Raw genomic sequence first — 13,037 nt, forward strand, 5'->3', positions numbered from 1 at the left:
AAACACAATCAGTGGTCGAACGCTAAGTATCTGGATCTCCAGCCCAATCTGAATCAGACTATCCAACAAGAGTGCATCCTTGGCCATAGAAGATGCCAAAGTCTAGAGTGCCACGCAAGTACCGAAGAACTCTGAGACCACACCGCCAATGCTGCTGACGGGGTTGGATGAGAAAGAACTCAATAAGCTGACTGCGAAACATACGTCCAATCGGAAGTAGGTCAACCAAACCAAACAACCGACGAGAATCCGATACTATCCCTGATCAATCCCTGGAGAAGCATCAAGAAGAGAAAGCTTCTCACTAGTATCCATAGGAGAAGATACTGGTTTGCATCCAGTCTGAAATCTGTCAACAATCTCGCGTGTACTTCTACTGAGAGAAGAAAATGCCCTTCGAGGTCTGCCAAATCTCAAAGCCAAGAAAATAATGCAGAAGGCCAAGATTCGTCATCTCAAACTTTGTCTCCAAAGCATCCATGACTGAACGGATCCTCACAGAATAAGAACCTGTAAAGATGAGGTCATCAACATAGACCACAATCATAACAATCAACCCCCTCTCAAGGAGGATATAAAGGTTCGAATCTGCATGAGAACGGCGCATGTGAAAGAGCCTCGTCCACAGTAGTGGGATCAAAAGGACCATGAATGATAGAGGACATAAAAGCACAGTTAACAAACATGTTGCCCTCATGAATTTGTTTCCCGTAAACTCTGGAAGATCGCCTAAGAGAACCATGCGGAGGAGAAGAAGAAAACTCACGTAACCCAGAATCACGAACTGTCTGATAGTACCATCCAGGCACAGATCTACTCGAGTTCGCTGGAGAAGGAGCAGAGTCATCATCATCTGACTGAGAATCCACAACTGGAGATGTAACAGAAGCAGAGGGAGGAGACGGCGGCGGTGGAGGCGGAGGAAGAAGAAGCTCACCACCCCCCTCTGAAGATGTAGGAGTCTCGTCGCACACCACATCAAGGCTCACAACAACTTTGTCGGCCTGAGGATCACAAGGATGATATGCCTTGGACACAGTGCTATACCTGAGAAAAGTCATGCGCTGAGACTTTAAGTCCAACTTGGAGCGATGCTCCTTGGGCACATGAACATATGCCGAACAACCAAATATCTGGAAATGAACAGGCTTCTCACCATGGAAAGCCTCATATGGAGTTTTATTTGGAAGAGCAGCACTAGGAGACCTGTTCTGAATGTAGACAACAGTAGACGCCGCCTCAGCCCAGAAACGTCAAGGTAATGAAGAATGCTCAAGCATAGCACAGGCCATCTCCATAATGGTCCTATTCTTCCTCTCTGCAACTCCATTCTGTGATGGAGTATATGCTGTAGTAAGCTGTCTCCGAATGCCAGCAATATTGCTGAAACTCTGGGATGTAAACTCACTCCCTCTGTCGGTCCTGAGAGCCTTGATCGAGGAACAAGCATAGCACAGGCCATCTCCATAATGGTCCTATTCTTCCTCTCTGCAACTCCATTCTGTGATGGAGTATATGCTGTAGTAAGCTGTCTCCGAATGCCAGCAATATTGCTGAAACTCTGGGATGTAAACTCACTCCCTCTGTCGGTCCTGAGAGCCTTGATCGAGGAACTGGTCTCTTTTTCCACCTCAACTCTCCAATCCCAAAAGTGCTGAAAAGCCTCATCCTTGGACTTCAGAAAGAAGACCCAAATATATTTGGAGAAGTCATCCACCATCACGACCATGTACAATGCCTTACTCAAAGACACGGTACTCATAGGACCTAAGTCTACATGAACAAGAGCAAGTGATGTCGAAGATCTGTGTGTCGCCTCCTTTGGAAAGGTGGCTCGGTGTTGCTTCCCTTGTAAACAAGAGGAACAAGCAGAAGATGGAGCCTTGATGGTTGGTAAACCCTCAACCAACCCATCCTTCGAGGCTTACTGTAGAAGCTGATAGCTCAAATGACCAAACCGAGCATGCCAAAGAGCAGAAGAAGAACCAGAAGAAAGAAGAGCAGTCAACTTGTACAAACCACTATCTTGGACTCCCTGAGCCAAGATGCTACCAATCTCCTTAATACGAATGGTAATCTCATAACGAGAGAAGATCACCTCTGCACCCTGAGCTGTAAGAGCACTCACTGACAAAAGGTTAAATGCCAAATCTAAAATGTACAAAACGTCAGAGAAGTACCTCTTGTCCTCGGAGGAGCAGAAGATGTGGATGGTGCCATGTCCATGCACTGGCACGGAAGAAGAATCACCCAAAGTGATCTCGCCTGACCTGGCAGTGAAGTCCTCGAACCAATCTCGATGGGGTGTCATGTGAGCAGTAGCACCGCTATCCACAATCCACAATCGCGATTGAGAAGTCACAAGAGCAAGTATACGACGAGTACCTGCTAATAGAAGAATACCATCATCCTTCTTGGTCTGAGACACCGCTGTAGAGGAAGAGTTCTTTGCTTCTTCATCCGCTTCTTCTTGTGACATTGGGGCGATTTATGACCCTGTTTGCCACAATAATGACACTCAATGTCCTCGTTTTTAGAAGATCTCCTTTTGTCTTTGTCTTTGTCGTTATCCTTGGAGTTCTTGTCAGAACCCCCTTTCCCTTTCTTCTGTTGATTCTTCCCTTTATCACGCACAGCCAAAGCTCAATCAAAACCACAAGAGGTGCCAGTCCGCTCCTCAAAGCGAGACTCAATCTGCATAATGGAGGGGAGAACTTCCTCCCAAGTAACTGGAACAGGACGAGGAGAAGAAACAAGAGACTGAAAATAAGCATCAAACCTCTCTAGAAGCTTGGAGAGAAGCCGAATAGCCATATCCTCTGTAGAGATATCCTTACCACAAACAGCAAGCTCGTTCAGAGATCTTTCATCTTGGAGATGAAAGCAGATAAAGATGGAAAGGCGGAAACTGATACGTTCATAAGCTACTTTTCCAACACCAAAATCCCGCCCGGAGACTTAATCTCGTAGAGATCTGCAAATGCCTTCCAAACTTCATGTGCAGCATCTGCTGTACGCACATGAGAGAGAACAGAATCCTGACAGTTCAACCTCAGAAAGGAGAAAACACGACAATCATTCGCCTACCAAGTACCAATCTGTGCCTGAATCACACCACCAGAAGCAAGGGTGGGAGGGGCGGCATTGGCAGGTGTAACAAGCCAATTCCAAAGATCCACGCCACGCAAGGCTGATTTCACCTTCACCTTCCACAAGGTGTAGTTCGAACCATCCAACCATGCAGACTTAGAGAACATATTAAGTGTAGTCGGGGCAGCCATCACAAAAGCTTGGGCTCAATCTCATAAATATGCACAATCTCGGAAGGAGTGTCCACCACAGGTACCAAGGTTGCCACCAAAGCCAAAAGCACCACAATACCCCCTCTGCAAAAGGGAATGTCCACTGGAGAGGAAAACGCAGCCAAAGAGGGGCTGCTGTCCTGAAAAAACAAGCCGCCTGGTTCCAAACTCCGAGAGGGAAGAAAAAGCTAATGAGAAATTACCTTCAGGCTGTAAGCGATGAAGCCAAAGTGAAGGGAAAGCAATCAGCAGCAACTATCCAGAAAACGCCGTATCCAGAGGGCTGCACATCTGAGGAAAACGCAGAGGTGAAGGGGAGAAAGATAGGACACAATCTGGGGCAGCAGAGGGAATCGCTAAACCGGGAGCGATGATACCATGAAAGAGTGCACAGAGCGGAAGCAAATAAGCACTAGAGTGTGCTGAGTAGAGAGTGCAAGAGAGAGAGAGAGATATGGAGCAACTATGCTGAATATACTGAAGTGATACAGTCCCATACAAGAGACAGAAAGTGTCTCATAAGTGAGGGAGCAAAAGAAAGACTAGGCAAGATGAAAAAGTGAGAGGCCAGCCCACCTATTTATAGGTGGGAAGGGCTGGCCGACTGGACATGATAAAGCTGGCCGACTAGGCAAATACATCCAGACTGGAAAAAATCCCAGAAAAATATGTAAATAAGGGGTGGCCAGCCCACAACCAAGGGCCATGCAAAGGGACCAAAAGGACACCAAACATGGGCAGAAACTGGGGATGAATGTGCTAACATATACTTGCTGTACCAGCCACTGTACCTGTTGTACCGGCCATTGTACCTGCTATACCAACATTTGTACTTGCTATACCTACAACTGTACCTGTTATACCATCCACTCTACCTGCTGTACCAACCATTGTACTTGTTGTGCCGGCTGAATGGAGCGTTGTATTTACTGTACCAGCTCTATTGCATGAAGACCCGTCGTTTTTGGGGAAGAATCAGTACCCACACAGAGGTATATGGATTATATTATTGGCTCGGCATTTCTACAGCCTATGTTCCGGCTTGGTAGCCACGTGTTGGGCTGTGTTATGGCATTTGTATATGGATAATCCGGCATCTCCCGTGGGGAAAGTAAGGCCCTCAAAGCTTGTACATGATATTATTCTCCTTGGGTAATAAAATACTCCAAGGGGGGGGGTCGGCCATTCCAGCCTCTATGCAGTGTCACATGTGCAAGCTCCATTTTCAGCATTTATGGATGTTTTGTCCAGCTTTTATGTTTTATGCAAAGTGATGATGGATATGTGTTAAGGCTATGGCCACGTTTAAATGTTTTAATATGCATTGATGGTATCAACAAGTGTGTCAAAGGCCCTAGTCCCCCGGGCGTCGTGAGTTACATTGGTATCAGAGCATAGGCTTCCTACTATCAATGAGGAAGAGAAAAGATCTCAAGTGGGGACCACACTTACCATCATTGCTATTAAGCATGGCCAGCCACTTCATAGCCTATGAAGCAAGAGCATGAGCAATAGACAGCTTGGTCTAAGAATTTATGAATTCACAAAATTTATCTTAGTAGTATGGAGTTGGCTTTATGTGCACACGTTTAGCACTCTTTCCATATGGATATTGTGGATTATATTATCAAGTTTACATGCAAGCTATATGGAGATATATCTCGGGATATCTTAAGGATATAGTGACGAGAGATTTCTTTTGGCTTCATGACCAACCTGGCAAAGAAAAGCTAAGTATACTTTGAGTTTGCAAAGTTGGTGCTTTTGTTGTTCACTATGAAGTATTTTTTATGTTCACTGACCCTTGTATAGCCATGCAAGGGGAACGGTGGTGTTGTTTGCCTTGAGATGGTTTCAAGGAAACATTGTTTATGGCTCCCTTTATTGGGATGGATTATATCTATGGAGATTTCTTTCTTGGATGAGATTTATATAGATATTGCTTCACAAGTAATTTCTATGGTTGAATCTGTCCCAGTTTATAGAGAAGAAATATTTGGATATCTCATGGATATGATGCTTTTATGGATAAAGTCCACCTCTACTCCAAGGTGTGTGGTTAGCACGGAGTATGTGGTACGAGTTATGGTATATAGGTCTATGGATTCCTGCACTTCTTTTCTAGGAATTTGGATCCATCCTCAAGTTTATGGATTATGTTTATGGCTCCCTTTTAATGGGATGGATTACTCTTTTTAGCTCCCTTTATTTGGGATGCATTGGACTTATGAAACTCATGGTTCACAGACCCTGTGTAGTGTTCTCTTGTCCTACGTACTCTCTTGAAGATTGTTTCTACCATGTGTGGGTGGAACAATAGAGAGTAGATGTAAGGGAACATGGACACTTCAGAGGGTAGTGTCAGGCACAATATACCCTGTGTAGTGTTCTCTTGCCCTACATGCTCTCTTGAAGATTGTTTCTACCATATATGGGTGGAACAATAGAGAGCAGATGGAAGGGAACATGGACACTTGAGAGGGTAGTGTGAGTTGGTCGCCGAAATGCCTATAAACTATTTGCAGCAGAAATGCTTATGGAACACCAGGCTATCTATGCTTGCGAGTGATTATTTTATCTTATTACTTGAGCCCACCTCTCATCCAAGTTGTGTGGTCGGAGTACCAACACGGAGTGCAAGTGGTAGAGTGGACATGATGCCTAGTTGGCAGGGGACTTATGTCTACGCCAAGGGTCATGTGGACTGGCACCTCTTTATGTGCCTTGAGCGTGTTTGTGCTCTGGACTGGCACCTGTTTGTGTGCCTTGAGTTATTGGATTATGGATTTGGATTTAATATCCCTACGGTTGGCTCTATATGCCCGTATCTAGTATATTCTATATGGAGACATGGTTGACTCTTATCACCATGTCTAGGATATACTCGTTTGACTCATTTAAGACACAGTTGGCTCTTGTGCCAGTGTCTAGCATATCTTCCACTAAATTCTCGCCCATTTATTTTGGGACATGATTATGATATCTGGACTTATGGGACTGTTTTTGTCTCGCCCATATATTTTGGGACATGATTTTGATACTGGTATTATGGAGACTTATTTGGTCTTGCCCATTTATTTGGGACATGGATTCTTCAGTCATATTGGATTTTTGAGACTGTCTTGTCTCGCCAACTTGATGGGACATGATTATATCTTGAATATATGGCGTGAGGCTTAAAGTTGCGAATAACTTTTAAGAAACTGGGAAGGATGTCACCAACTTGGACATTTCCCAATATGGAAGGGGTCTGGGGGACTCCAAGATGTCTAAATATTTGGAAAGTACAAGCTTTGGGAATGAGGGATTATCCTCCAAAACAAAGGACCACACTCCTAAAATTTAGGAGAGTTGCTATTTTTGGCCTGACTCCGATGGAAATTCTGTTCGCGTCATTACATCTAGAATTGAGCAGATACAAAGAGTTAGCAAAGTGCCTATGACAGAATGTCTACTAGTTGGGATATTTTTAGAGGTAAAGATTATGGGAGAACCCATCTCTTAGATTGGGACATGTGGCAAGAAAGTGAATCAAACTGAGACAAGTGGTCTCACACTTGTCCGAAAGTGGATCAAAGTGAGACAAATGGCCTCACACTTGTCACTCCAGCTATTGTGTGGCTCTCCACATGTCATCATAGCCTTCTCTTTCCATTTTCACTCATGGGATCCCCAAATCTATAAATTGGAGCCCTCACTCTTCATTAATGGAGGCTCTCTTGCTGCACACTAGCCTCTACCACCGTTACAGGCTGCCCTAATGATGGCTGCTCTCTTTCTTGAAGGCTACCCATGAAGAATACCGGCTATTGGGGACTGTTTTGGAGGCTTCCATCGCAAAGAATTACTGAAGGCAAGGGTATTTAATCATTTTATTATGATTTCTAGCCACTATACTTGTTGTACCTGCTATGCCAGCCACTGTACCAGCTATACCAGCCATTGTACCTGTTGTACCAACATTTGTACTTCTTGTACCTGCTATACCAGCCACTATACTTGTTGTACCTGTTGTACCTGTTGTACCAACCATTGTATCTACTGTACCAACATTTGTACTTGTTGCACTTGTACCAACCATTGTACCGACTGTACCAACCATTGTACTTGTGCTACCGGCTAAATGGAGAGTTGTACTTGCTGTACCAGCTCTATTGCATGAAGACCCGTGGTTTTGGGGGAAGAATCAATACCCACACGGAGATATATGGATTATATTATTGGCTCGGCATTTCTACAGCCTATTTTTCTGGCTTGGTAGCCTCATGTTGGGCTGTGTTATGGCATTTGTATATGATAATCCGGCATCTCCCGTGGGGAGAGTAAGGCCCGCAAAGCTTGTACATGATATTATTCTCCTTGGGTAATAAAATACTCCAAAGGGGGGGGGGAGGGTCGGCCCATTCCAGCCTCTATGCAGTGTCACATGTGCAAGCTCCATTTTCAGCATTTGTGGATGTTTTGTCCAGCTTTTATGTTTTATGCAAAGTGATGATGGATATGTGTTAAGGCTGTGGCCACGTTTACGTGTTTTAATATGCATTGATGGTATCAACAAGTGTGTCAAAGGCCCTAGTCCCCCGGGTGCCGCGAGTGTATAGGTAGCTAGTTCGTTTTTTTTCCCCCCATGACCTAGTCCTTCACAAATGTTTTTTGGAACACTATCTTAGTCTTTTGGAGCCTTTAAGTATTTTCTAGACATTAATCGCCATCATCTTACACCATCACAGGACTTCCTCACACCGGCTCAGCTTTACCATCTTGAGTGTCATGTTGCAATGCCCCATACGAGATATCTTAGGATGATATGCAAGCCTTATGCTCTTTGCACATGGATCAGCCCTAGCATCTCAACTTTAGCATTTTAGCATTGTCATTTTCTTTCATTTTAGTACCCATGATGATGTATTCCATGGACATGATGTAATCCTTTTGGTCTCATAGGTCATTTTGGCCTTTTGTAGGCATTAATAGAACTCTCTCTCTTTTTTTCTTTTTTTCTTTTCGTAAAGGTAAGAACGTAATATTATGCACAAGTAATATACATAGGCCTCATGGCCAACAACTGGGCTAGAACACAAACAAACTCAAAAAAAGGGGGGAGTGGAGACAGAAATAGGAGCCAGTCCAGACAACTGATACATTTTCCCGAGCAATGACGATGGCACCGAGAAAAAACCCTCTATCAACTGTGCACGCAATGGAACTGTGCGAACGATCTGAATCCAAGAAGCGGCAAACTCTCATGCGCGGAAGCCATGGCCGAAAGCTGCCACAACAACAAGCCCCAAATTCGTCCAATATGGCCTTGTATACCCGGCTGGCCATCGAAGATGAATACATTTCGGGGTGAGCCATATGTGCCACAAGCCAATCCACCTAAAGAAATGAAACAAATCCACAAGTGCAGCCTCCACTATTGCACCTGGAAGATTGCCGAAAACCCAATCCCTGACCGAAAGCTCGGGAAACAAAATCCCAAACACGTTTAGCAACCAAGCAATGAATAAATAAATGACGGTTATTCTCTGGGCAAGTGGTACATAAAACACGAAGGCAAGAGGCATGCGGCAAGCTTCCTCCTACACAATTGATCCCCTATAGGCAAACCTCCCACCAACACCCGCCAAACAAAGACTTTCCCTTGAAAAGGGATCTTGGAATGCCAAACACCCATCAATGAATGCTTCCACCACAAGCGTCTTCAAGCTACCCGCCAGACTTTGTTGGCTTTTTCAGTAACCCGCCTCTTATCCTCAACCAACAAATGGTAAGACTTGGTTAGCAAACAGTAGCATAAGATCTCCAGGCTTTTTAAGCATCCAATCATCCCATGGTGTAGCAGCCTCGAGAGCTGGAATATTCCCAAACGAATCTAATTTCTCCTTAATCACACTCCACAATAAACTATAAGACCTGGGAATCCTGAAATGCTGACGAATTCGACGGAAAGAGAAAACCCGGCCCCGCCTCGGTATCAATGCATCAACCACCCGCACCAAGCACAACCTAGCCATACGGTTCAGCTGCTTGCAAGAATCATCCCTCCCTGGCCAACACAACCCTTGTGGTAACAAAAGGCTCTCTCTACAAGGAGTTTGCATGTAGTCTATTCTGTGGTGGATTCCAACAAGTATGCAATAAGACTTCTTGCCAAGAGATCAACAAATGTGAAAGCAACTCAAAAGCTGGCACCCTGACCATCTGTGCCCCATTCAAAATCTCCCACCATGATGCAACAATTTTTGTCTTACCGTGACAAATACCCACTTCTACAATAAGTTTGCGGGCCATATATACCCAAGGCTGCGTTTGAAGACACAAGTCTTGAAACAAGGACCAACGGCAAGACAAAAGATGAATGCACACATCCAACAGAGCTCCTCCCCCTAATCTCTTAGGCGTAGTAATATGCATCCAAGAGACCCAAGTCTGTCCAGCCCTATCACCCTGCTTTTTCCACAACATAAATCGCACAAGCTCATTAACTCACCCAACGACTTCTTACTCCGTGGTAGCAAAGGAAGGAAAAAAGAGACCATCGGTATCATAATAGACTCGGCCACTTTAAGGCAAACATGTAGGGACCTCCAGTACAAAAACTTGTCATGAATACGGGTGACCATCCAATTCAGCAATTCCCTGGTCGATACATCAACACCCACAGGGTAGCCCAAATGCCACATAATAAAACCTCTAGGGACCAATCTTCCTTGCCATCCCAAGGCAGCCAAATCCGATTCTGTGCAACTATGCAAGGCGGACTTCTCAATGTTAATGCACAAACCCAAAGCGTGAGCAAACAGATCCCAAGTCTCCATAGCGCAAGCAACATTCCTTTTGTCAGCCCTCAAGAACATGAAAGAGTCATCCGCAAGTGCCTGACCCACAAATTGTTGACCACTCGGCACATGCAAACCCACAATTTGGCCATCTTTAGCCATCTTATCTAGCAAGGAAAGTATGGGGTGTGTGACAATAGCAAAAAACACTAGCCTAAGAGAAATTCCTTGCCGCAAAGACCGGGTCAAGCCAACACCCTAAGTCACCCCACCATTTAGCAAAACACGGGGTTCCACTTTACTACTAATCGTGTAAATCAGATTGGACATCCGAGGCCTAAAACCCAAAGTTGTCATAAGCTGCGCGATAGGAAAGACCAACTAACATGATTGAAAGCTTTTTCCAAGTCAAACTGCACCATTACCACCTCCTGCTTCGTGGCCTTTGCATAATCAATGCCTATTTGCACATTAAGAATATTATGTACGATATCCAGGCCTTTGATAAAGCCATATTGGCAAGGGTGAACAAGAGACGGAAGAATCCTCTATAAACGATCTCTCTCTCTCTCTCTCTCTCTCTCTCTCTCTCTCAAGTAGGGCCAGTCGTGTGTGTGTGTGAGTTTGGGGATTTTGGAGGGCTAGTCTGCTCGACACTAATGGTCTACCCCTACCCAAGCACTCAAATCTCATCTTGCCCCTGCTGCCTAGTCTTAGGCTGCCCTCTTGTTCTTCACGCTGACTATCCAATCCTTGGTTCAAGGACTGGAGTGGCAATTAAGTACGTTTCACATTCTCCCCACTAGAACTTCGTTTGTCTTAAACTTTGAGGCCACTGATTCATCTCTAAATACCATCGTGGGAGGTTCAACACGAGTGAGAGTTTGTAACGGAAGCTGATCGTCCAATAGGAGTCATCTCTAGAAACGTGGCTGGATTGCCTGGAGATGGTGAAAGTTGTATAAGCAAATAGGAGCCAACCGAGATCGAAAGGAGATGCATAGGCCTTCTCCCTTAGTCCTCAGTCCTAATCAAGCGACCGGCACGCAGTGTGGGTACAGGGATGCTTGCGCGAATTTCGCCAATGTCTTCTAGATGTTTTATCGCATTTTGTAAGTTTTAAAAAAACACCAAGCTCGTCTTGAACGTATGTGCAAGTGTGTGAAGCAAGAGCAAGTTCCCATGCTTCATTACACAGAGCACGATCACTGCAAATAGTTTTTTTGATGCCATAGAATGATGACAGGCGTGTATAGAGGGGAGCGCTGGAGAAGCCAACATTATTTGGTGCATCAAACAACCTTTTCAAGAAAACAGGAGGAGGAGGAGGAAGAGGAGGGCGAGACAGACCGGAACAGTAGACCACTTGTACGGGCCGCAATTTTTCCGCCATGCTGTACGTCCGATCGAGGGTTGAGGTAGCTTTGAATTCGCAGTGGGGTTACAATGACTCTTTGCTCGCATGTAATATAATAAATCTGCGTACAAGCAAGGGTTGCTAATTACACGCGTGTGTATCCTCCGGACATGTGTGTATCTCTTTCTATGTGAGTAATGAAAAGGGTTACATGTGTGGGTATCTCTTTCTAAGAAAACGGTTTTGGCGAAGTTAATTCTTGGACGGCTTGAAAAAAACAAAAAAACAAAAAATCTATGTTACACACGTGCACATCTCTCTCTCTCTCTCTCTCTCTCTCTCTCTCTCTCTATATATATATATATATATATATATATATAATGATTATATAATTGATTTATAAAAAGATATATATATTAAATATTTTCTAAAACTATGTATTTATTATTGATTTATAGTTAATAATAATAATAATTTTGTTTAAATATTATATATATAATATTTAAATATTAAATTATACTTTTTTATATACTTTATTTATTTATTTTAATTTACATAACGTATACTTAAGTATAATTGTGTATGCCATATTTTCACACTCCTTAGTTTTTTATTTTTGCATTTCTCTCTCATGAAAAATAACTACAAACATGTGTATGTGTTACTAATATTATCAAATCCAAAGAAACATGCAAAGTTTATAGTGATAATATCCAAAAAAAAAACATGATAGTAAGAATCAACCAATCGATCTAGTTGTGAGGAAAAAAAAATGAAGCTTACGCTTCCTAGGGCCATCACATCCAACATGGTAGGATGGTGATGTATCTCCCGCTACATTCAGCATTTAGTGTGCATGTCTTTTTCTTTCGTGGACCGTGGGGGCAATGTATCTCGGCTACATTTAGCATTTAGTGTGCATGTCTTTTTCTTTCGTGGACCTACATACAAAAGGGATAAATATTAATAAAACATCATCTTTATTAAAAAAAAATACATTATAGTTAGGCTTACTAGACACAAACTAAGACCCAATGTAATGAAGTAGAAACTTCATTAGTTAGATTTAAAGATTATGGTCATAGGCTCAAGTATAAAAGAGGACTCATTGGCCATTATGGCTATTTTTGGACATTTTATCTTTTGGAAAATCTTGGAGCCTTTAGCTTTCATATATTGGTATTTCCATCCTCTTAGTGAGATGCTAAATCACTTAGTCATCGTGGTCTTGTATGCGATTATCTCATCAACTACATGTAGGCTTTCATGGTGATTTTCATTTGCAACTTTGGTTCATGGAGATAAAATGTGTTGAGGTTAGGGTTAATATCAGTAACTCCATACGAATCTCTACCAAACTATTCCAAGATTGCATCAGTAAACACATAAAAGATAGTTTCCTCCTTATCTTTCGCTTAAATTTCATGCTATGGGGAACCATAGAAGCATTCTTGATCTTGAATAGAATATTTCTTACATAAGTGCATGACTAAATGATGCTCTTTCAGTAAAATGATGCTAATGGTATCATTACTCTTTTCTAATCATGCCAAGAAATTATTTGGAAGCCTCATCATGCACAAATCAAGCAATGTG

At 43.3% G+C, this 13,037-nt stretch overlaps 1 protein-coding gene across 2 annotated transcripts in view; it reads right to left on the reverse strand.

The window, feature by feature from the left end:
- LOC147621087 (Translation initiation factor SUI1 family protein) overlaps nucleotides 1-11,586 on the reverse strand; it is an 80,980-nt gene extending 69,394 nt beyond the window's left edge. For both annotated transcript variants that reach the window (XM_086823784.1, XM_086823783.1), the window contains exon 1: nucleotides 11,435-11,586. In XM_086823784.1, coding sequence (XP_086679910.1) covers nucleotides 11,435-11,477 — 43 coding nt within the window. In that variant the 5' untranslated portion in view covers nucleotides 11,478-11,586. The remainder of the gene's footprint in view (nucleotides 1-11,434) is intronic.
- Between the last annotated feature and the right edge of the window lie 1,451 nt (nucleotides 11,587-13,037).

Source organism: Cibotium barometz, chromosome 30 (genome assembly GCF_041138505.1).
Source record: "Cibotium barometz isolate CiBa-2024 chromosome 30, ASM4113850v1, whole genome shotgun sequence".
In the NCBI taxonomy this organism is placed as follows: Eukaryota; Viridiplantae; Streptophyta; class Polypodiopsida; order Cyatheales; family Cibotiaceae; genus Cibotium; species Cibotium barometz.